We start from the raw sequence: 18,660 nt of genomic DNA on the forward strand, positions 1-18,660 counted from the left end.
CTCTGTTTACTAGGCATGAATTAATCAAGGTTGGAAGGGTATATATGTGTCACAGTGATTATGCAATCTATTCTCCCCCAAACACTTCAACTTAACAGTATATCCAAAAGTCAGAAATAAAAGCAGATTCAGTTCACAAAGAGCCAAAAATGCATAGCACCTTTGCTAGAAATATTTTTGTCTCTATGCAGAATATTATGAATATTTTAAAAATAATGAACTCTGTAGTCTCCATGGTTCAAGGAAAGGTTAAATTTTCACTTGTCTTATATTTAGATTGAACTAGGCCATTATCTTAGGAAAAACTTAACAATAATTTAGGATAAAGGTGTTTTTCAAATGGGTTTCCTAAATGACCTTGCGGTTCACATAAGGTAACTCTTCTCTCTCCCTTTACAGAAAATTTAAGACTCCTGCAGTCCATAATTTCATTTAAAAAATCTTTTCTTCAAAATGGTTTTTATGAGGAGCACTTTTCTTCAGTTCCTGAAGTTCTGAAATCAAAAGTAAGTCATGAAAGAAAAAGTAAATAAATAAACCTTGACGTTTTCTGTACTACTATGGCAAAATGTATGTTCAGTTTGTTTTAAATCTGTATGTTCATAAATATTGGTCCTATTTTGACTAGATTAATGCCAGAAAAGGGGCGACAAAAGTGTTCTTGTGCTATAAAATGGCATTTTGTTCTTAATTAGTGGATATCTCTATATGATATGACCCATAAAGGCCTAATTACAGTATTCACATACATAAAGGAATGGCTAATAATTTAGTTATCTCGTTAAGCTTCATAATTTCAGAATAGTATTCATAATATGATTTCTAATTTAAGTTGGCCTCAGCTTTTAAAACTATAAAAGTTGTTCTTAAAAGCTGGTGTTTAGACTTCACAGTGTGCGAAAGTCTCAGAAGTTGACTAACCTTATTTTTATTGTCATCAGAAGCAGAAACTAATAAATCATATTAAGATGTATGATATTAAACAGAAGAGGGAAAGCAACAGAAAAAGTTTTAAACTCTGAAGTTTGAATTGGTTCACATTTATCTATTATTCTTTGTTTAGCTCATGCATATAGTATCCAGGTTATCATGATAATTCATTTCATTTCTTAAATAACCCTATTAAAATTTGAAAGCAGCTTTCCTAGTAAGAACAGCAGTTTAATTGAATTTATGTGGGCAGGGATAGAGCAAAATTAGAACTGGTTTATTCAGGGCAAGCAAGATGACTTTCTGTATAGTCAACATGGTCTAATTAAGCAGGCGTCCAAAACGTATGTCCATGTGTATTATAAGTAGGTGATGCTAGTGAGATTACCTACATTTTGTCCTGGTCTTCTACACAAATCAAAATTTCTAATGCACCTAATTTAGCAGTATCTTAATTTGTTTGTGCAAATGAAAAGGAAGTTATGCATTCATCTGGAAAATTCCTATTCATCCTTCAAGGACAAGTTTAAATGTCTCTTCTATAATATTAGAGTATTGCCTTTCTCCCTGTTTCCCAGCGAGGATAATAGTTTGTGTGCACATAATATTTACCTATTCATTCATTCAATCCATCATCTCTGGTCCCATAACACTAATCTATTTCTTTAAAAGATGTAATCTCTAACCCCAAAGTCCTTATAGCAATCCACTGTAACATTTGGAAAAGCAGGCCAATAATTATAACACAGTGAGATAAGTGTTGTGGTATGTGGATGGACAGGATTCTGTGTATGGAGGTGGGAGATTTAACTCTGATTGTAGGAGATGGAGGTGAAGAGAAGAAATTTCATGGAGGAGATAATGCTTGCTCTTACAGGCTGAGTAGGATTAGGTTACAGTCCTACATTGCACACATAGAGACCTGAATTTGTTAAGACAGAGGTGTGAACCTGTAGGACAGATATAGGTTACCTGTAGTCATGTGCTCATCGGGAGCAGAAGGTGCCTTTGGGAGAGGCAGAAAAGGGGACTGCAGAGAGTCTGGGCCCAGATCCCAAAGTCCTTTCTGCTTAGTCACAGAGTTTGAGTCTGGTCTGGAAAGTTGTGCATTTGAAGAAAGTAAAATTTTCATTTTAGAAATAGATCTATCTGGGAGAACTATGGAGTACAGATTGGAGAAAAGCCAAGTAGGTAATTTTTTCAATAACCTAAGCAAAAAGTGAGCCCTGCCCTTTGTCAATGGCAGAGAAAGAAGGAAGAGCTGGTTTCAAGAATGGGGTAGGAGGTTAGGTGACACAACACAGCAGCCAGTGGGCAGAAGGAACAGGGATCTGATAGCAGTGAGATTTCTGGCTATTGGAACTTATTACTTAGCATTATAACTTGTTGTATAAGTAAGATCTGTTTCCCTCCCTAAAGGCTAAACTCAGATAAAATGTTGCTTTCTGTATCTCTAAGGCCCCACATTTAGCACATAGTAGGAGCTTAAGACAACTCATGGATATGTAAACAAATGAGGGTGTTAAAAAAGAGCCCTAGTGATGTAATTGTGTCACCTGGACAATTATTCATTGTAGTTCTCAACTTATGAAGAAACCAGGCAGCACAAAATATACACCAGGGAAATTGAAACAATATGTTCTCAATCATTTACACTCATGGAATGGGAAATAGATGTAAGAATAATTTAAAACAGCATCCAAGTTTAACATACTGCTCCACTTGGAGGTTACACTATGAAAAAAGTTCTAGAAGCCACAGAAGTGGAAATAAACTGCAGTCCTGTCCCTTGGGTAGAAAATCTGTTGTCATTTACAGCAAGCATGGCTGCTATCTGCAATCGACAGAACCGCTACATTCCAAGACTGTGAGCTCCGTGAGGAACGTTGCTAATTCTGTCCCTCTACTAGTATATTCTCAGCACCAGGCGTATAGTCTGACGCATGGAGAATATTCAGTACATGTCACTGAAAGAATGAAGATAAATTCTTAGAGTTTTACAGAAAGAGATGATTTAACTTCCTTGCTTTGCCTTTTCTGGTAATTAGTGTCTTAATTGTGACAGTCAGTTAGGGCCTACCCACTCTAAAACTTGTGGCATTTCTAAGAAGGTTTAGACCCTCCAAAATATCAAATGCTTGTCATCCGAAGGTGATCTCTCTTTCTGTTCCTACCCCTCTTTCCTAGTCCTAACATTGGACTCTTCCCGAGCATTTGTGTTTTCTCCTTCCTTCATTGAGAGAGAGGTGGCTTCCTGATTGGGGAACTACACATAAAGTGAATATTCCCCATATTGGGCAGAAATATGGGTAACACAATATTTTTATTATAACACCTTCAAATTTTTAAATAGGTTCCTTTCCCCTGCCAAGAGCCCAGGTGCATTGCTGTTTTATCACTTTTATACCTATGATATTTTGAGGGTTTGTTTTGTTTTTGTTTTTGTTTTTGTTTTTGAGGGGGGTGGGGTCAGAGGGAGATGTAGAGAGAGAATCTTAAGCAGGCTCCATGCTGAGCTTGAGCCCAGTGCAGGGCTTGATCTCGCCGCCCTGAGATCATGACCTGAGCCAAAATCAAGAGTTGGATACCCAACCAACTGAGTTACCCAGGTGCCCCGATATTTTGAGTTCTTATTTAAATGTGACTGCATTTCTGATTCAGATGCACTCAAGGACCACGAGCACTGGGGAATCCAGTCACAACTAGACGTGGAGTGAGGTATGGGTCATTGTTCAAGATTGACCTGAGCACTTATTCATTATGTGGACTAGGGTCATTATAAAGGAGAGAAGGACTGCACATGAGGTTCTGACAAACCTACAATCTGGATCTGACACACTTTTGAAGAGAGAATTTTAATTCTCTGAATTTATGATTCGTAATGATCCATGAAGCTTCTAAAAATTTAATGCATGTATTGCTTTTAGAAGACAGTAGTAAATAATGACGAATACTAAATGACCATCAGCTTGCTCCTTGATAGATGTGCCCCACAATACATTCCACATTATTGACCCTGAATTAAACCCTTATTTCAGAGAACCAATTCTACTTCAGTAGCAGGGCTAGATTTCCAATTTCTCCTTCAATAACTTTTATCTTATCAAGCCAAGATTATACTGTATAGACTTTTACTGGTTTCCCATACATGTATGTCAAACTTGCAATTAAAAAATATATTTGGGTCAAAATATATACATATATATACACATATATACGTGTATGTATATATATACACACATATATACATGTCTCTACTGAGTAAAAGTCTCACATTTACTATACCCTCAAAGCTTGATTAAAACAAAGTTATTGGGCTACCAGTATTTATCCTTTTATTTAAGAAATCACTAAAAGCCACTGGAAGATGTGGCAGAAAGGCTTCCCTCCATTCGTTAAAATTTAATCATATCTACTATTTGGAAAATCAAAGGAAGGAATAGAGTGGCAAACCCATAGTTACAGCTGGTAAAACAATTGGACCTGTAATGGAAATTTTCTCATAGAAGTAAGACTAGTGAGTAGAATTTTAATATGCATGAGGCTATTTTAGATAGTTCAAAGCCAGAAGTCAATTAGAATATTAAAAATAGACCAATGATATTTACTCTCTAAGATAATCAGTGTTTAATTGCTACTGTCTACATGTAGTTATTATAAATCTTTCATCTAAGACACATAATTGTGCCTTTCCCATTTGATATATGGAAAGAAACATCCCTAAACATTTGCCTGTATCATAAAATATTTCATTTCTATTGAAATGCAAATTCTGATTGAAATTGAGTTGCAATGACTGACACAGATATTTGCTTCCTTAGGTGTTGCTCCAAATTATTTGACTTCCATCTCTCTCTCTATGTCTCTTTTTTTTTTTTAGAGACAGAGGAGGGGGAGGGGCAAAGGGAGTGGGAGAGAGAATCTTAAGCAGCCTTTACACTCAGTATGGAGCCCAGCGTGAGGCTTGATCTCATGACCCTGAGATCATGACCTGAGCTGAAATCGAGTCGGACACTTAACCAACTGAGCCACCCAGGTGCTCCAAATTATTTGACTTCTTAAAAGGAATATCTTCCAAGCACAACAGAACTTTCAAGCACTTCCAGAGAACAAAAGCACCCAGTTTCCCTCGATAGATAAGAGGGTAGAAGATAATGTCCAAGACAGTGGAGACACTTCTGAAATTCCAAGTATATTCCCAACCATATTTTAAATGCAGTCTTATTAAAATGCATGTGGTTCACATGCTGCATTTTAAAAAAGCTTTTTTCTTGTCAATGAATTTTTTGTGGTAAAATATACATAATGCAAAATTTACCACCTGAAACATTTTTTAAAGATTTTATTTATTTATTTATTTATTTAGAAACACAGAGAGAGAGAGAGAGACAGAGAGAAAGCACAAGCAGAGGGAACAACAGGTAGACGGAGGAGCAGGTTCCGCTGAGCAAGGAGCCAGGTGAGGGGCTGGATCCCAGGACGCTGGGACCATGACCTGAGCTGACGGCAGCCGCTTAACTGACTGAGCCACCCAGGCACCTCCGACCTGAAGCATTTTTAACCGTACAGTTCCGTCTTGCTACATACATCCACATTGTTGTGCATCCAATCTCCGGAACTCTCAATCTTGCAAAACAGAATCCCTGTACCCATTACAATAACACCTATTCCTCTCTCTCCCTAGCCCCTGGCAACCACAATTACACTTTCTGTCACTACAAATTTGACTACTCTGCACTCCTCATTTAAGTGAAATCATCCAGTATTTGTCTTTTTGTGATTGGCTTATTTCACACAGCACAAAGTCCTCCAGGTTCATCCGTGTTGTAGCACGTGTCAGAATTTCTTTTCTTTTAAGGCTGAATAATGTCCCGTTGTGTATCTCTGTGACTGCATTGTGCTTATCCATTCACCTGTCAGTGGACACTGGGGTTGCTTCTGCCTCTTGGTTACTGTGAATAATGTTGCTATGGACCTGGGTGCACAAATATTCATTTGAAACCCAACTTTCAATACTTTTGGGTATATACACAGAAGTGGGATTGCTGAATCATACAGTAATGCTGTTTTTATTCCCGAGGAAACTCCATACTGTTTTCCACAGTGGCTGCATAATTTTCCATCCCCACCAGCAGTGCACAAGGGTTCCAGTTTCTCCACGTCCTTCCCAACACTTGTTTTCTTTCCTTCCTTCTTTTTTACTTACAGTAGCCGTCCTAATGCGTATGAAGGAAAAAGACTTTTTTTTCCCCAAACCCACTTTGCTGTCTGCCTTTCCACATGATTTAACATACAAACTAAAATATAAAGTAGTTTAAGTATTTGTGATTTAAATGGGATAAAAATAAACCACATCTTTTTTAACCTTTGAATCTACAAGATCTGAGTCCAGTTGGGAAATACAGATCTAATAGGTCCAAAAGTTTTATGAAATTTTTAAGAAAGGAGTAAACTCAAGTGACAGAAAATAATGCTTTGTGGTTAAACTTACCAAATGCCAACTAATTAAACACATATGCACAATGGTTTTTTTTGAAGTAAATCAATTTTGGTTACTTATTATCAATTACCAAATATTTATAATAATGTAATTAATCTACTTCCACTCCTTCCCCTTTCTGGAAAGCTGTCTCAACTTCGAAACTTGACCGAACTTCTTTGCGAACCTGAAACTTTCAGTTCAATAGAGAGAATGTGCCAGCTTTCTGACGTGAGCTTTGGGAACCTGTGTGAGGAAAGTGCGTTTCATGTGCAGCTCCTCGAAGCAGCAGAGCATGGCACTGAGATAGCAGCCAACTTACTGAACCAGGACAATATAATATCTAAAAAACTGAGGGATTTGCTCACCGGGGATCCAAGCAAAATGAATGTAAACATGGATTGGTAAGTGTCTTCATTGCCTGTTTCCTTGGTGAAACCCATGTCAAATAATTATGCCGGTGCTTAGTTCAGTTTGGTCTTCTCTTCTGTTTTGTTTCAGGTTTCTGGAACAGGCACTGCAGATGAACTACTTGGAAAATATCACACGGTTAATGCCGTCCATAGAAGCCATGCTGCATGTCAATAACAGCGCAGACCCTTCTGAAAAACCAGGTGTTTCCCCATCCACATTTTAAGTGCTGTCTCATAAGAATACGTGTGATTCTCATGCTACAGTTTAAGAGAGGCTTTTTCGAAGTTCCCAAGCAAATCTACTTTGTAACTGCCCTTACACGTGAGAAATCTGAAGCTTTCAAATATGGTTACTTGTCTAAAATAAACACACAGAAAGCCAGTAGAGGATGAAATAGGGAAATTTGATTTCACAGCAACAAGACCTTCAAAATTTTAACTAGTTAGATCATTCACCTTTTATTTCTCTGATATATTAAAGCACATTAGCTAGGCTGGAATTTATTTACTTCCATGAAAATAATCTGATTTAAAAAATAAAAAAGATGCACTGCTGTCTATAGAAATCTCAATTCAGAACTTCGTATTAGTATTCTGAGCATCATGCCCCATGCAATATGTTTCTTCTTTGCATAATACCTCAATACTGAAAAGAAAGGCATTCAGAATTTTGGACAACAGGCAGCCAAAAAATTCAAAGGGCACGAAGTCCAAAAATAAAGAGGGTATATTTGCATAAGGAATACCTCATGAAGAAATCAAAAGATATTTGCAGAATGGAGATTATAATCTGCTAAAATAAAGTCAAAATATCGTTTGTTATGCATTAAGTGACCCAGATACAAAAAAAATTATAATCACTGTTCTAAAAAAGTTGGAAGTTAAATACATTCCATTTAAAAGTGAGGTAGTGACTATTAAAAATCCTTTATAAACTGTAACATGCTGGGCAAAGTTAAGGGAAAGTGCTTTGCAGCAGTATGTGGCGGATTTAGCAAACCTCGTCCTAAGTTGACAATATTATATGATCCGAGGTTGAAAAGCATTTTGAATTTCTGTGATGTTTTAAATCAAATGGAGGGATATATATTTCGTGCATTATGTGATCAAAGTCTGTGAGGAAACCATATTTTTTTTGAATCAACCTTGTGTTGTAGACATCCAAGGAAAATTTGTAACCCAGAACGATCTATTACCTTGGGTCAATGATACCATAATTGGAACAAGGCTAAATCATATAGAAATAGATCCTAAAGATGCAAAGTTCACCAAAACTGAGAGACCTCTGCTCCTCACACAAGACATATATGTGGAGCGTATGTTTTAGTCTAGAAGATTTCTCTAATGTTAGTACGACAACTTAAGAAGAATTACACTGCAACCAACACGTGTTTTGTTTTCTTTCTTTTTTTTCTCGCAGGTCAGTTAATAGAAATGTTTAGAAATGTTGAAGAGCTGAAGGAAGAACTGAGGAGAACGACGGGCATGTCCAATAGGAGTATCGACAGTCTGCTGGCCGTTCCTATCCCCGATAACAGAGCTGAGGTGGGGCAAGATGTATTTGTACTTACAGCCGGATCCTAAAAGTTTAAATCATGTGTAGTGTTTGTTGAGCACTTGTCAGTAAAACACTGAGAAGCTGCTTGCAGATCTGGTGCATTTTGCATGCAAATGATAAAATTAGAGGCTGAATTCCTAGTGGGGTTAGAAGAAAAGTCCTGAAGCAAGACGGTCACCACTATTTTTTCCTTTCCTTCTAGTTTTCCTTCTCCTTCATCTTCCCTCCTTTGTCCTCACCTTTTCCTTACCTCTAGAAGGTTTTCTTAAATCAGTTGGTGCCATCAATAATTCTGTATATGCACAATCGCAATCACATTTTCTGAGACAAATTTACACATCTGTTATGATGACATCAAAGATCTCAGTAATCTAATTGGGAGAAAAAAACAAAACAAAACAACAGACCATTTACAATTTGTTGAAGTGAATACTCAGTTTTGCTTTTCTAAAGTCCCAAGACAAGACATAGTATATAAAATAGATAGCATCCAGGGAACTCTGGGCAAGTTTGTGGGTATAGTGAACATGTTTGGGTGTGAAAATTAATAAGTCAGTTCCTCATAGGCTGATAATAGGGTTTTCCACTCGAAATGTCTCTTCTTTTATCCCTTTTCCAAGTCCATTGTCTGGAAATGTCATAGAAATTTACCAAAAGAACTGTAGAGCTTAAGGCCTCATCCGTTCAAAACTTAATGTGACAGAGTGTGTCATTTCTAACCACAGCCCAGCTATTCTCCAATATTGGATAAAGTTTTTTGAAAGCCTTGAAGACTGCCTTTGGGAAATATTTAGGTTTACTTGTGTCCTCTTCATTGGTTCCCTCCTATAAAAACTAAAAGTGCTTTGCCGTCCCTTTTTTCTTCTTGTTCTAGCAAGTAGTCGTCATTGTCCTTTTCCCTTTGATCTCACCTTTTATTCATTTTATCCTAAGGTCTGAATTTAATAATCAAGCGCTTGGCTTCTGAAGAGTAGGTTCATTTTGCTAAATAAAAACATGTAAATGGGGAGTGTACATTCTTAATATTTTCAGAAGGAAAGAGGAAAGTTTCAACAATCTTGAATTTCCTAAACTTTTCTCTTGGTTTCAACTCAATGGCAAGAGAGACTACTTACTTCTCACATACACACCTCACTTTTCAGATGGCATCACTGGCCAAGATGGTTGATTCATATTATTACATAATTCTGGGCTTTTTGGGTTTTGCCCTTTATCTCTTCATAGAGATACCTAAAGGTTCCTGTATAAGATTATAACTTCAAATGATTTTAAAAACAAAATGCAATTTAAATACACTAAATAAAATTTTAAAGGGAAAACGAATCTTAAATGAATATTTTTCCCAAACTTAACTCCAGATCAATTCTTTCTTGGTGCCATCACTCACCCAGTTATTCAAACAAGAAATCTCAGAATCATCACAGACTCTTCTTCGTCTTTTTCTCCATCTTGTTTCTTAAGCTTTCCAGTGAACTCTGGGCTCTCTATAGTTTTATTGATAGTGGTTAGTGCTTTATTTTTGTTTTAAAGATTTATTTATTTATTTGAGAGAGAGTGCGTGTGTGCACAAGTGGGGGGGAGTGGCAGAGAGAGAGAGAGGGAGAGAGAATCTCAAGCAGACTCCATGCTGAGCATGGAGCCCAACGTAGGGCTTGATCTCATGAACCTGAGATTGTGACCTGAGCTGAAGGTAACTATTGGACACTTAACTGACTGAGCCACCCAGGCACCCTGTGATTAGTGCTTTAAATGGGGGAAAAAAGTTGACTTGGAGCATAATTTATCATATTTTTTAATGAAATCTAAGAATAAAGAAAAACCTTTCTTTTGAGAGATAGCTCTCAAAGGATTCACAACTAAAATATTCTTCTTCCTCCAACTTGCAGATTATTTCTCATGTGTTCTGGTTGCATTCTTGTGATGCTAATATCACCTATTCTAAAATGGAGGATGCGATGAAGGAATTCTGCAGCCTGCCTCTTCCAGAAAGATCCCGGCAGTCTTACCTCATTGGACTCACCCTTCTGCACTACTTGGACATTTACAACTTTACATACAAGGCAAGTTGCTGTTGCTGAAATATTTCATAGTCACAGTTTAGTATAAAAATATTTGATTACATGAGTATGTTCCCTGATACTATAATAAATGAGATCCATTTATACAGCTTTTGGAATTATAACTTTATTTTAGAGCTAAATAGGACCTTAGTGATCATATACTGCAAATCTGCACATTTTATAGATAGGAAATTAATATTATTGCCTGATTAACTCTGTTTGTATATCCAAGGCCACATATTAAATTTAATATATATAATACTAAAGTATGAAATACAGATGTTTTGTGTGTGTGTGTGTTTTTACAGTGAATGAACATTAATTTGATAGGATAATAAAGATTAGAGCAAAGTTTGTTGTTGGGTTTTGTTGTTGTCGTTTGTGGGTTTTTTTGTAAAAGAAAGTAGGGGTTTTTTTTTTTTGGTGTTAAAAATCTGTGTGTGTGTGGTTTTTCCATCAATTTAGAAAGAGGCTAATGACTTCATCTAACAATAAGTAGATGCTTCATAAGTACTTGTGTAATACAAAACTGGACAAAAAATATAAACATAGAAGAATTAAACACCCTTTCCACCTAGATCAAAGTTATTTACATGTTATTACAAACACCGAAAAAAATGTTTTTCCCTTTAAAGTAAGAAGAACCGGAAACAACATGGCTGACTTTTGTTGTTATAGCAAAGGGGGTGAAAATGTTTAGGACTAGTTATCAATAATCCTATTCTGGGCCATCATTTTCTCACACCTGTATTTCTTTTTTTTTTTTTTTTTTAATGATTTTTTATTATATTATGTTAGTCACCGTACAGTACATCCCCGGTTTCCGATGTAAGGCTCATGATTCATTAGTTGTGTATAACACCCAGTGCACCATGCAATACGTGCCCTCTTTACTACCCATCACCGGTCTATCCCATTCCCCTGCCCCCCTCCCCTCTGAAGTCCTCAGTTTGTTTCTCATAGTCCATAGTCTCTCATGTTTCATTCCCCCTTCTGATTACCCCCCCTTTCTTTATCCCTTTCTTCCCCTACTGATCATCCTAGTTCTTATGTTCCATAGATGAGAGAAATCATAGGATAGTTGTCTTTCTCTGCTTGACTTATTTCACTTAGCATTATCTCCTCCAGTGCTGTCCATGTTGTAGCAAATGTTGAGAACTCGTTCTTTCTGATAGCTGAGTAATATTCCATCGTATATATGGACCACAACTTCTTAATCCAGTCATCTGTTGAAGGGCATCTCGGCTCCTTCCACGATTTAGCTATTGCTCACACCTGTATTTCTGTAATGGCCTCTTAATTGGCCTCCCTGCCTCCACACCTGCAACCTCCCCACCACCACCCTGCCCCACCATCCCTAAGCAGCCAGAGTGATCCTTTTAAAACTTTAGTCACATTATGCCAACCCTGTGCTCAGTACCTTCCAGTGGCTCCCCAGTCTAAGTATATCCCCCAGATCCTACAGGAACCCCATGATCTGCAAAACCCTTCCCATCTCTAAAATTCTCTTTCCAAATTGGTGACACCTTGGGCCCATGGCTGCTACATGGAACCACTCAATATTTCAAATGCCAAGAATAGTGCCAGGCCCAAAGAGGCCCTCATCAAATACCCATTAACTAGACAAATGGTTGTTTTACATAAACTATAAACTTAAATGCATATGAGGTGAAATTACCAATTTAGTTCATCTAAAATGTTAATCCTTATTTTATAATGACTCTGTGGAGCAGATACCAAGCCAAATATTTTTTGTTGAGTCTAGTAATTAAATACAAGCATTTTGGGCACCTGGGTGGCACAGCGGTTAAGCGTCTGCCTTCGGCTCAGGGCGTGATCCCAGCGTTCTGGGATCGAGCCCCACATCAGGCTCCTCCGCTATGAGCCTGCTTCTTCCTCTCCCACTCCCCCTGCTTGTGTTCCCTCTCTCGCTGGCTGTCTCTGTCTCTGTCGAATAAATAAATCTTTAAAAAAATTTAAAAAATATAAATACAAGCATTTGACAAGCAGAAGACCATTCCTACTTCTTTTAGGTATTGCAAAGAAAAATAATGAAAAATTTCTTATCGTTAGTCAATTTGTTTCACATCAGTGTAGGAATGCCCAGAATTTTGATAGAACTGGAAAAAAAATTGAAATGTTGATTGTAATTTAGAAAAAAAAATAACTGAAATTAGTATCTGTGCTGGTGAGGTAATTGTGTCTTCACAATATCTCTCCAACTGCATCTTGTGCTCATAATGGTGGTCTTTGACTTTCCTGGATATCTTAAGAGCTTTCCCTCTTCATGGGCCTCACACATCTTTCCTGCCCTGCCTGTAACATTCCTCTGCTTATTCTTCCTCTGCTTTGTTCTCCATTGGGGTGCCATGTGGGAGAGATCTTTCTTGATTCTTAGCTAAACTCTCTCTACCTCCTCGTATTCCCCAGTCTTTTCTTTATTGTTTTATTTGAAATCTGTTCCTTCTATTAGACCAAGGCTCCTTGAGTGGAGGGACGGTATCTCTTGGTGTACCACCATATACCCATCCCCTCACCCATGCTGGGGACATAGCAGGCACTCAATTAATGCTTGGTGATTAAATGAAATAGAGAGTGAAATTACTTTAAAATTTTAAAATGTTTCCAGTGTATCTTCATGCAGCAGAAAAGCATTGTAGGATTATGATTAAACTTGAATCACATGAGCTTTTTGACAGAGCTTTTCTGATTTTAAGGATCATATTATGTGATTTTTTTAGCAACAGTATATCCATGAAGAGTTATGTAATTGACATTTGCCCTTCTGACTTTTAAAATCATTTATTTTTGGCAACTTTATTGAGGTATAATTTATGTACTGTAAAATTCACTTATTCAAAGTGTCCAATTCAATGATTCTTTTGGTAAATGAATGAAATTGTGCAACTATTACCGCAATCTAATTTTCAAACATTTCTATCAGTCCCAGAAAAAAACCTCATGTCTATATGCAGCTATTTCTCATTCTGACCTCTAGCCCGTGAGACCCCTGATCTGTTTTCTGTCTCTAGAGATTTGCCTTCTTTAGACATTTTATATACACTGAATCATACAACACATGGTCTTCGTTTGGCTTTTTTTACTCAGTAGAATGTTTTTGAATTTCTTGCATATTGCAATATGCATCAGTATTTCCTATTTCATATCTTTTTTATTACCAAACATATTCTGGTTAAAGGACGTACATTTCATTTGTCCATTCATTTGGATCGTTTCCAGTTTTTTGGCTATTGTGAACGATGCCAGTGTGGACCTTCACATACAAATCTTGGTGTGGACATATGTTTTCATTTCACTTGGATAAGTACTTAGGAATGTAATTGCTGGGTTGCATTGTAAACTTATATTTAAGTATTTAATAAACTTCCACATTTTTTTCCCAAAGTGACTATGCCTCTTAAGATTCTTACCAACAGTGTGTGCGGGTTCCAATGTCTCCACATACATCATTTATTTTTATTCTGTTCCTGTTAGGTGTTTTTTCCTAGGGAAGATCAAAAGCCGGTAGAAAAGATGATAGAACTCTTCATGAGGCTAAAAGAGATTCTCAATCAGATGGCTTCTGGCACACATCCGCTGCTGGATAAAATGACATCCCTGAGACAAATGCATCTGCCCAGAAGTGTTCCATTAACACAGGTAGGAAAGTCACCCAGTAATGTGCTTATTGGGAAATTCCTTTTGTCACATTAACTTTTATTCGAGATTAGTTACAATACATTCAGCTACAAATATAGTACATTGGGAAAAAGCACCTGCAGGAAAACTCTTTTACTCTGGCAAAAGTTGTTGCCACTTAAGTCAGTGAAGCTCAGCATTCTGCATTTACATTTGGGGTACATGTTTTAAAGGAATTATGGAAGCTATAAGGTTACTCTAAGCATTACCAGGTTTTTGTCTATATTGTTCTCAGCAGCATTTATAGCTTTCTAATGTTAATAAATCATGGATTTTTATCTCATAGGCAATGTACAGAAGCAACCGGATGAAAACACCCCAAGGATCATTTAGTACCATCTCCCAAGCATTGTGTTCCCAGGGAATCACCACTGAATATTTAACTGCCTTGCTGCCCTCTTCTCAAAGGCGAAAAGGCAACCACACCAAGGATTTTTTGACTTATAAATTAAGCAAAGAACAGATTGCTTCCAAATATGGAATTCCCACACATACCAGTGAGTATACCTCGAAATCAACGTAGTAACGTCATCTCCTGACAGCATTGTCTGCTGTAGCTTAGCCTTTTATAATCAATGAAGTATTAGTTCTCCTCAACGCTACTACAGCACTTACCACACACCAGACATGTTTGCGTATTCACTGATTCACGCTTTACAACAAGCCTGGGAGATGTTCTTACTAAGGGGAAATGAGGCACAAACACACCAAGGAACTGGCCATGGTCACCCAACCTGAATGCATCAGAGCCGTGATCGGAACTCAGCGGTCTGCTGCAAACTCTAGCCTCTTAATTACAACATTGAGAATTCATCCGTCACAACATCACCGTCCTTGCTAGTAAATAATACTTCTAAAAACATCCTTTAAATCTGCTTAGATAATATTTTTCTTAACTTTCAAGAATTAGAAAGTTGTACCACACATGGAGAAGTTCTGAATGCAACAGAACTATAAATGTTTAGTGGCACATCGACCCCACGATGCTTGGAATGTGAAATTCCAGCAACTGGGCTCTTCCACATAATATACAGATATTTACTATAGCAATTGGATTGACTCATTTCTTCATCTTTTTACTCATTCAGCATTCATGGACAACTCTTATGTATGTGGTACTACTATTCTAGTAGCAGATTTTTGTATATTTCCTGAAATTAAGCATTGGTGAGGTGAATCTGTTGGAAGATATCCTGAAATGTGATTTTCAACCTTTCTAACTCCTCTTGACAAATGCCATCCCTTATTATAGGCTTGATTATTGTGTTAAACTTTCACAACTAAAAAAAAAAAGATTTGTTACTATACTTTCTTACTTTGATGCCAGAGGCCTCACAATTGTTAATAAGGGATGTATCTTTGGGTGTGATGATAATCTGTGTCAGTTTACCATAATGTAATAGATTTTAGATCCACATACTAAATGGTGTTTTCCCCTTTTTCCTTCCAGCACCATTTTGCTTCTCCCTTTATAAAGACATCATTAATATGCCTGCTGGACCTGTGATTTGGGCTTTCTTGAAACCTATGTTGTTGGGGAAAATTTTATATGCACCATATAACCCCGTCACAAAGGCAATAATGGAAAAGGTTTGACCATTATAACTCAGAGTTTCTGTCTAGAGTACTAAGATGATTTTAAAGTAATCAACTTCCAAATTTACTATAGTTGACTCAGCTTTCTTTATATCTTACCTACTATTACTGTTGACTTTCTGAAACTCTTAATTCTCAAACTCTGCCCTGTATATGTATAAACAAAATAGACTGGTTGGTAGACCTTTGAAGAGACATGAATCGTGTTGAAACTTGAGAATGAGGTTAGTCGAAGCAAGACTTCAGATTTTTCAGCTTATCTCCAAAAGCAGAAATTTTTTCTACAACTTGTGTCTAATTTTCAAAGTGTGTAAAAATAATGGCACTAGAAAAAATAACATTGGAGCATTATATAACTAGTTTGAACAAAAACAGTCCCTAAATTATAAATTATTGGCTTCATATTAGGTTGCACAATTCAGCATGTTATGTTTATGTAAAAGATAGCGATTGAGAAAGACAACATTATTAATAGTAACTATACTTATCATCTACCCAATTTAACCATAATTACATTTCTCTCCCCAAATTTTAAAGTTAGCTTTAATGATTTGAATTATTAACTTTCTACTTTTAAAATGATAGAGTGAAAGTAAAAAAAAAAGGAGATCTCTGCTTTACCATTTCTTGGTCATTAGACCATAGTTTTGGTGAATATAACGTTATTTTAGATCTATATAAAAATGGACATGAGTTCATCACTGGTTTCTAGAATGTTCTTTATTTCTGTTGTTTGCATTTTGATACCTTATTTGCTTTATTGGCTACACTTCTGTATAATTTTTGCATAAATGAAGTGGTTACCTGCTTATTTCCTAAGTGCAGTCATTTTTTTGTCTTTCCTTTTTGTTTGGTTCTCTTTTTCTCTCCTCTTGATCTTACTTTTTCTTTTATGTAACTAGTGATTTTTAGCACTCAAGGATGTGTTTTTCTGTAATTTATGCACATTTCTCTAATTCTTTATAAGTTATTATGCTATGCACACATTCATATGCAGAGTTTTTTGTCATTGTTTGCATTATTAAAATGAGGTTACATTAGAATGCTTTTCTATATATTGCTTTACTCACACAACAATACCTTGTGGAAATTCTTCCAACTCAATTGGTATAGCTTAATTCATTCTTTTTGAAAATTGCAAACTTTTTCATACCATAGAATTTACTCAGCCAATCCTCAATTGTTGGGCATTCATTTTGTTTCCAGTGTTTCCTTTTTATTTTTTTGCTAATGTAAATAATGTGACAACAAATACTCTCATGCATATTATTTATACAGTGGTATTTTTATTTCATTGAGATGATTGTTTAGGATTGAGGGATTGAGGAATAATGTATTTTATTTAATGACTGTTGTCAAATTGCTTTCCCAACAAGGCTGTAACACATCCATTTCCACCAGTAGTGTATGTAAGCATCCTTCCCCTATCCTTGAACTAGGGTGCTTCTGTAGTAGTAAAGTGAAATGTATCATTGGAAAAAATGACTAACTTCTGGAAACTCCAGAAGGTATGTCTTCATTTTGACTGTAAATTCACTGTGGATAGTGAAGCAAACCCTACATTTTCCAGAATTGTTAAAAGTGATTTTGACCCTATTAAAAGCTGCCATTTAAAAACTTCTGACCATGTGGGAAATTTCTGACACTATTTTTTTTTACTAGCTCCACCTTTTAGAACTGTTTCTTAAAGCTGTGTAACAAAATAAGATACCTTCCTGAAATATAGGAAAAATAGTAATGGACCAGATCTGTTTTTCTTTGTCTTTTAGTCTAATGTAACTCTGAGGCAGCTGGCCGAATTAAGGGAAAAATCTCAAGAGTGGATGGATAACTCCCCCCTTTTCATGAATTCTTTCCACCTGTTAAACCAGACAATTCCCATGCTCCAGGTAGGAGACGGCTCTTTCTCTTCCATAGGAATTATAATTCTTTGAGATTTTAATCACTTTCATTATGGGAATTCGCAGATAGTAACTCAGAATCCATATTCAGTAGATTAAATTGCCTGTCCTCCAGAGAGAAAATCTGAGACAGGATAACAGATCTGTCACTCACATTCAGAATCATCCTCAGCTCCCATGATGCATCCTTTCTCTCTAATTCAGAGATAAGCCATCTTACAGGTTGAACTTGATTCATAAATACTGACATAAATCTTGTTTTCCAAAACTAAAATGCGGTAAAAACTACTTTAAAATATGCTTATTTTATTTGTTCCTCCACTTTAAATTATTTTTTTGCTATCTTAACAGAACCAGAGTTCCTAAAATATTAATATTCTGAAGAAGGACATTAAATTTGGGGAGTTCTTCGGTTGAAACATACGACACTCTAGGTTAAAGATTTGACAGTGCAACTCAAATACAATGCACAATGGTTAAAAAGTGTAACTGGAAATTCTTGCAAAAGATACAAGGTTTTCTGAAGGTGATAAAAATAATGTGAGGAAATGGTCGGTCCAATCACAAACAGAGATGTCGACAACCAACGATGGAGCAACAGAATCAGACCAGTTACCAGCTAGAGAAGAGAAAACTGGCAGGAAGGAAGGCAACATAGGAACTTCAAGAGAGAATGGCTTGCATATCGAAGTATTGAGAGAGGCCCAAGGAAGATTGATGGAGAGCTAAAATATATTTGCCACTGCTTCCCCAAAAGGCCTTCTTATAATCATGCTCAAGAAGCTAAATATAGAATAAAAGATTTGTAGCACACGACTTTGTCAGAAAAATTACACCCAAAGATGCTTTGCTCAGTCTTTGTTTTGACTAACAATTGGCACATAGTTACAATTACAATCTGGCTCTTATTATAAATAATATATAAAGTTTATGTTATAATATTATAAATAATAAAATACATTTCTGAAACAGATATTTAATAAGTTAATTAATTTAAAAAGTAAACTTCGATCAAACACCTTCC

General features: G+C 36.4%; 1 protein-coding gene across 1 annotated transcript in view; it reads left to right on the plus strand.

Annotated features, from left to right (window-relative positions):
* The window catches only part of ABCA12 (ATP binding cassette subfamily A member 12), a 173,952-nt gene that overhangs the window by 90,904 nt on the left and 64,388 nt on the right, over nt 1-18,660 (plus strand). Inside the window, exons 11-19 of the mRNA XM_008690501.2 lie at nt 400-506; nt 6,557-6,813; nt 6,911-7,023; nt 8,243-8,367; nt 10,267-10,440; nt 13,936-14,100; nt 14,426-14,636; nt 15,590-15,729; nt 17,505-17,624. Coding sequence (XP_008688723.1) covers nt 400-506; nt 6,557-6,813; nt 6,911-7,023; nt 8,243-8,367; nt 10,267-10,440; nt 13,936-14,100; nt 14,426-14,636; nt 15,590-15,729; nt 17,505-17,624 — 1,412 coding nt within the window. The remainder of the gene's footprint in view (nt 1-399; nt 507-6,556; nt 6,814-6,910; nt 7,024-8,242; nt 8,368-10,266; nt 10,441-13,935; nt 14,101-14,425; nt 14,637-15,589; nt 15,730-17,504; nt 17,625-18,660) is intronic.

This window comes from Ursus maritimus, unplaced genomic scaffold, assembly GCF_017311325.1.
Source record: "Ursus maritimus isolate PB19 unplaced genomic scaffold, ASM1731132v1 scaffold_1, whole genome shotgun sequence".
NCBI lineage: Eukaryota > Metazoa > Chordata > Mammalia > Carnivora > Ursidae > Ursus > Ursus maritimus.